General features: G+C 42.3%; 1 protein-coding gene across 1 annotated transcript; it reads left to right on the plus strand.

Moving 5' to 3' along the window:
- Positions 1–600: 600 nt before the first annotated feature.
- Positions 601–6,903, plus strand: ALAS1 (aminolevulinate, delta-, synthase 1; the record flags this gene model as incomplete). Its single annotated transcript, XM_009710384.1, has 9 exons — positions 601–807; positions 1,779–1,934; positions 2,016–2,238; positions 2,713–2,897; positions 3,490–3,669; positions 3,872–4,036; positions 5,117–5,385; positions 5,872–6,034; positions 6,621–6,903. Coding segments are annotated over 9 exons (1,709 nt in total), but the record flags the coding sequence as incomplete, so codon positions are not given.
- Positions 6,904–7,126: the final 223 nt, after the last annotated feature.

The following is a 7,126-nucleotide window of genomic DNA, read 5'->3' on the forward strand; positions in this document are numbered from 1 at the left end:
CTAAGGACAGACCTAGTCGCCCTTCAAAAAAATAAATATACAGACACTGTATGTTGTAGAAGGAAACTTCTGGAATGGGCAGCTTCGAGGTATGGGTTGCTTAATCCTTTAAATGTCTGTGGTAATTAAGCAAGGGCACGAATCATAAGCAGGCCTGGTGGGTTGTCCTACAGTGAGCTCTGGTTGGAGATCCGTGATCCTGGATCGCAGAGCTGGGATTTCTCACGGTTGAGTGGCTTTTCAGCCCACTCGGTAACATTCCTTGGGGAATTCTTACTCTGAAAAGAGTTGAGGCTTGCAGCAGAGCAAGGAGTGGTGGCTGAAAATAGCCAAACTCCTCAAAAGAAAATCTCCCCTTTAAGGATGAAGGGGAGAGGGGTTTTTTTCCCTCAGAGGGTACAGTGCTACATCTAGCAGCCTGAATCAGATGCCACTTGGATGTTACTGGGATTTCCTGCTTGTATAAATGTGATTGCTCAAGTTAAATAGTTCTGAGTGGTTTGTGCCAAATTAATTGTGAAGGCAATGGATAGAAAAGCTTAAGTCAGTGTATTAAAATGATGAAGCTGAAGTGCTTTCCCTTCTCTGCTCCAACCTCAGAGGCCAAAAATGCCAAAGAGGTGGCCCAACAGAATACAGATGGAACCCAGCCACCTACTGGCCACCCACCTGCTGGTACTAGCCAGAGCTCTGCTACCAAATGCCCATTCCTGGCAGCTCAGATGAATCACAAGAGCAGTAATGTTTTCTGCAAAGCCAGCCTAGAACTCCAAGAGGATGTGCAGGATATGCAGGTGGACAGGAAAGGTATGTATTCTGTGTGCTGAAGTGTTGGTTCCTTCAGAGAGCTTCTGGTGCCTGAGTTTGCTCAAGAATATGCTAAGTCTAACAGTCACCACTTAAATTATGCAGGTAGGATCATGAAAGACTACACAAGAAGCTGTTGGAGAGTCTAGGTTTTAATGGCATACCTGCAATATTGTGCAGTGTTTCCCCTGGGTGATTTTGGTATGGGAATACTGTATGCTGTATTTTGATATGCTGGCTCTAAATGTGTGAATTGGGCTGTTATGCTTGCACCCAAAGTGGATGCTTAGAACTGTAGAGAGTTTTACCAGGGTACTGATATAGACAAAGGTGGTGTATCCAGAGATAGAATAAATGTTTTGAGGTACTAGGCAAGTACCAGCACAAATCCAAGCTGGAAAGCAAGCAAATGATTTTGTTCAGGTTTTTTTTGGTTTACAGAACTAAAGGGTGTTGCCAGTCCTGATGCGGAAGGGCTGTCCTTCAAAGGAAGGAACTTTTCACCAATATCAGTAAAGCCTTGCCATTTGTCTTAGGAAGCTTATTTTACTTTTCTGTTTGTTTCCTGTGCATGGTTTTTTTAAAAAAAATAATCTGTGCTAACTGAACAAAACACTAGGAAGGAAAAGGAAGCAGCTGATTAGAACTCTACCTTCTGTTAGGTGTGTACCAGCTCTTTCAGATAAATGCTGTAGCTGTATAGCGTTGTGTTCTGAGTCATGATGAACCAGATATGTTGTAAAGAAATTACGTGTTGTGTTGTCATTGAGCAAGTCTTTCCTTTTGTCTTGTACAATGCAAAATTTTAAGCAAAAATAGCAGTTGATCCTAACAGGGGCATGTGGATTCAGGCATGTGCTTCCTAAAGAGTGAAGAGTTAGTGATTTAAAATGTTTGCTTTGCTGAACTTGACTTAGTTAATTTTGTTTCAAACTGATTAAGCTAACTGGAATTTATTACAATGTATGTAGGTACAGAATTTGCCAAAATACCAACTACTTCCACAGTGAGGAACATCGAGACTGCAGGAGAAGAGCGGAGTGGCTTGCTTAAGAAGTTTAAGGATATTGTGCTGAAGCAAAGACCAGAAAGTGTGTCTCATCTGCTTCAGGATAACTTGCCAAAATGTAAGATTGTCTGGCAAAACCCCCGCAGGCCTGACCTCTTGTGATTATTTCCTGTGTGCTTAAGTATCTGTCTCATTTCAGCTGTATCCACCTTCCAGTATGATCAGTTCTTTGAGAGAAAGATAGATGAAAAGAAGAAAGATCACACCTACCGAGTATTCAAAACGGTGAACCGAAAGGCACAGATCTTTCCCATGGCAGATGACTATACAGATTCTCTGATCACCAAGAAAGAGGTGTCTGTCTGGTGCAGCAATGATTACCTGGGGATGAGTCGTCACCCTCGTGTGTGTGGAGCAGTTATGTGAGTAGTGGCATATTCTTAAGAGGCAGTTTCAGGCTATAGTGTCCTGCAGAAGCTTTTGTGGGAAGGCTTCTGAATTGATTTCTGTACTGTGCTACATAAGCTGCTTCTTGGTATATAATTAAGCTTATGCTCTTCTCTTGAGCTGGGGTAGATAACTCAGCATTTAGCTCCAGGGCTGCAGCGTACCTGTCAGTCACTGACCCTGCTCCTTGGATTTTCCTCAGAAGCCCCCAAATGTTACCAGATAAACTGGATGGTATATTGCAGCTGTATTTGGAAACAGATTTATCTTACCTTATTGGATTCCTGAGTTGTACAGGTTGCTCAAAAACCTTAAACCTAGCAGCTGCTTTTTGCAGCCAGCTCCTTTTTAGAAAAATACCGATTATGTACTAGAATGCTTTTGGCGATGATCCTTTGTTCATCTGTGTCATGCAGTAATGCTGATGCCTCTCTTTGGGCCCCCTGTAGGGACACATTGAAACAACACGGTGCTGGAGCAGGAGGCACAAGAAATATTTCAGGAACAAGTAAATTTCATGTTGATTTGGAAAAAGAGCTAGCTGATCTTCATGGAAAAGATGCAGCACTGTTGTTCTCATCTTGCTTTGTAGCCAATGACTCCACTCTCTTCACTTTAGCTAAAATGCTGCCAGGTGAGATTTCAAACTGCACCCCTGATTTACCACAAAAAACACAACCCTGCCCTAAGCAGTTGGGAGTATGTTTTACAATTGGTTCCCCAAAGTGAGGCTTCATCCTGCTCAATTGGCAAGATATGGTGTGGTTTGTTTTTTTAATGCCATATTCAGATTAAGTTCAACTCATGCAAATTGTAGTAGCAGCCTACTGAGACTGAGATCTAGGAATTAGGAACTGCAGAAGAAATTGGACAAAAAGCACAGTCTTCTGCTCTTGCATTTAAATTCCACCTGAAAAATGAGGCAGCAGGAAGTCTGTCTTCCCACTTCTGAACTTCCCACTTCAGAAGTTAGAGTTAAATAAAACTATTAAGGACTTGGAAAAACCCTTCTATATTTCCTTAAGCTCAAGTTTGTTAGTTTAAACACCTAAAATCAGCCTTAAATATTATTCATGCTTAATGATCTGTAACTTGCTCTTTATGAAAAGAGCATTACTTGCTAGAATATGGTACCCTTGCTGCCTGAACACTTCCCGTACATAAAGCAATGCTTGGAATCAGTTAATGCTTTCTATAGTTAAAGTGTAACTGGATTGTTTCCTCAGGCTGTGAGATCTACTCTGATTCTGGAAACCATGCCTCCATGATCCAGGGAATCCGAAACAGCAGGGTGCCAAAACACATATTTCGCCATAATGATGTGAACCATCTTCGAGAACTATTGAAGAAGTCTGATGCATCTACCCCTAAAATTGTTGCATTTGAAACTGTTCACTCAATGGATGGTAAGTTGACATCAAACTCTTCTCTATCTCCAGTGTAGTTAGTGCTCAAATCGTCTGTATTTTAGGTCTAAAAGCCTACAGTACTCTAAGGATTTACATGAAAACAGTGTTCTGCAATGCCTAGTGTTTGAGGGTACTTCTAGCATTTACCCAAGCTGAGTACAGGGAATCCTAAACTGCCAGTCGCTGCGTTGGTTCCTAGGTGCGGTCTGTCCTCTGGAAGAGCTGTGTGACGTGGCCCATGAGCATGGAGCAATCACTTTTGTGGATGAAGTGCATGCTGTGGGGCTATATGGAGCTCGAGGTGGTGGTATAGGAGACCGGGATGGAATCATGCACAAGATGGACATCATCTCTGGGACGCTTGGTATGCATGGCCTGGCACTTTTACAGAAGCTAAGGCAACAAAGCTTCTGAGCAGCCAAATTAAGTGGGTTAACTCAAAATCAGTCTGTTCAGATGAACTTGCTTAAGGGCTGTTGGGGGCTAGGATTTTTCAAAAAGCCCAAAGGATTTAATTATGCCCCACAGTTTGAAAAGCTTGTGTTAAGCTACTTACTGCCTTACAAATCAGTTAAGGTAGCATTGTTTGGTTTTTCTTTAAGCTAGTAAAAAGTCCTCCACTGGCATATTATACAACTCAAGAATAAATTCAGGTGAGAATGCTAGTAGGGTAGTACTCTATATTTAGTGTAGTAGTTAGTTCTTTTATGTGAAGTGGAGCGTTCCTAGTCTAGAAACCTGAGATGGGGAGTTATGCAAAGAGATTTGGCAAGAACTGAAGCAACTGCTATTATCTGAGTAGAAAGCAGGCTTACCTGTAAGTTTACTGCTGCAAATTGAAAGCTGTTTAAACAGCTTCCAAAACATAAAACTTACTAGGAAGTTTCAAAGCCATGAACTTTCCTGTCTTGGGTTACAGCCCAACAGAAATGGAAGCATTCACCAGACACCGTAGTTCTATCTGTATCTCTGTTCTGGTACCTGACCATTTGGAAAGCAGGGCTGGTATCGGCAGCACAATCACAATAACAACCTTGTGCTCTTCTTAGGAGCGTAGGCTATTTCTAGCATCTCTGGAACAGATTATTTTAAATCTGCTGAGAGACTTAGTGTTGATCACTTGGGGTCACTGCTGAAGTCTATGGTTGATGATTTGGCTTTTAAGATCTTCCCCAAAGTCAAAATTTGAGTATTTGAGAGAGTCTTGAACTCTTTGCTGTGTAATAACTAGATCCATGTTATCAGGATTGGCTTAAAAACAAAGCTGTAACATGTGCTGAGTAAATACAAGATTAGCAGAGGGAAGCTAGAATTATTGCCTGCCATAACTACATTATGTAGTCAAAATAACCCCTTCCTTCAAGTGGAAGGCTATAATACTTCAAGCCATTTTCTAATGGGTCAAAGGAATAAACTTGATTGCCTCTTTTTTTTTTTTTCTCAGGCAAAGCATTTGGTTGTGTAGGAGGATACATCTCCAGCACAAGTTCTCTGATAGACACTGTTCGTTCATATGCTGCTGGCTTTATTTTCACAACGTCCCTGCCACCCATGCTCTTAGCTGGTGCCCTAGAATCCGTCCGAACTCTGAAGAGCGCAGAGGGGCAAGTTCTGAGGCGCCAGCACCAACGCAATGTGAAGCTTATGAGACAGATGCTGATGGATGCAGGGCTTCCTGTGGTGCACTGCCCCAGTCACATCATTCCAATAAGGGTGAGTATTTGGGATGCTATTGACACAGGACTGCAGTGCCTGTTTCCATGTCCATGTTATCATTACACACTCAGGTATGAGTTAACACTCACAAAGTTCAAACCTGTCCTAATATTCAGCAGTGATGTGCTAGGAGTCTGGCTTAAGTGGACCTCAGCCTGCTATAAATCTTGTAAAGCAGAGTGATAAAGTGTATGAAACTCACAATCTAACAGTATACAGAAAGCAAGGAGACTGGTAACAAGCTAATAAAAAGAAGAGTTCAGGTATAAACAGCTACCTGCCTAGGCTGCAATGGTGTGCTTATGCCCAGAGGGCTCTACAGCACAAGCTTTTAGCTCTTCTTTCTGATGTATATGCTACTTAGTGGCACAGGGAAGACTGACCAGTCCTGTTTAATGCTTGTGGGTGGCTAAGTTGGGCTGACAGGTGGGCTACATTGCGTGTTTGGGTTGATCCTTGTAACTTACAGTTTTGTACTTCTAGGTTGCAGATGCTGCTAAAAATACAGAGATCTGTGACAAGCTGATGAGCCAGCACAGCATCTATGTCCAAGCAATCAACTACCCCACGGTTCCCCGTGGAGAAGAGCTGCTACGTATTGCCCCTACGCCCCACCACACCCCTCAGATGATGAGTTATTTTCTTGGTGAGTGGATTCTTGCATCAATGCATCAAAAATACTGGATTGTCTATGCAGTCTTTATACTAAAGATGAGACTAGGAAATACTTAGTTTTAGATGTCACTAGCTGGACAGTGTCTTTCCACTTCTGCAGCATACATAGTGCATGCTTCTGCATGTAACCTGCTTTAAGCATGAGATGTGAAGGCCAGTGCACTCTGGCCTGGAATAGAGTGTGCAAGGCTATTGCTGTCCTGTACCCAGCCAGTTCTGTCCCAGCTACCTCTGCTGATGCATTGTCCAAACCAATCTTCACTTGTTACCTGAGGTCCAGAGAAATCTGCTCTCCTCAGCTGAGCTGTTAACCTGTCTTAAACACAGATCTGTCCAGGGGAAAGGAGCTACTTGATCCTGTCAGAAGAGGTAGCGTGAGGATAGAGACCTAGTTGCAGCCTAGTCTCCTCACTCTAGGTGAATTATGTCACAGTGAATTCCTATTACTCCTCCTCAATTGCTGGGTGAATAGGTATGCTGACACTTCTGCTGCTGCTTCTCTAAAGCAATCTGCTGTCTTAAGCCTTGATCTTCATAAACTTTTCTGTTTACAACAGAAAAACTGCTGGCTACATGGAAGGATGTTGGTCTGGAGCTGAAGCCACATTCATCAGCTGAATGCAACTTCTGTAGAAGACCCCTACATTTTGAAGTGATGAGTGAACGGGAAAGATCCTACTTCAGTGGCATGAGCAAACTAGTGTCTGTCAGTGCATGAAAGTAACAGTGTTAGTTGTATTCTTGTCTAGTTCTAGTACCCAATCAGTAGCATTTTTAAATTGCTTAAGTATTTTAATCATAGTTGAAGCATTAAGCTCTGAAAATAAATTTCTAGAGCCATTATGCCTAGTTGTGTTTTTGTTTGCTTCTCTATGTATCTTTCATAAGGGCATCTGGTGGAATAAAACCAGTAATCTTATAGCTTAATGCCCTTCAGCTGAAGTACTGCCTTTTCACTGAGTGTATGCCAAAAGGACTTCAGTAGTTTCCTGGCCTACTACAAGGAATGGGGTTTTTTGCCTACAAAAAGAGAAAATTGGTATTTAGAGTTCCTCATGAGCTT

The sequence above is a fragment of the Cariama cristata genome, unplaced genomic scaffold (genome assembly GCF_000690535.1).
Source record: "Cariama cristata isolate BGI_N322 unplaced genomic scaffold, ASM69053v1 scaffold28700, whole genome shotgun sequence".
Lineage (NCBI taxonomy): Eukaryota > Metazoa > Chordata > Aves > Cariamiformes > Cariamidae > Cariama > Cariama cristata.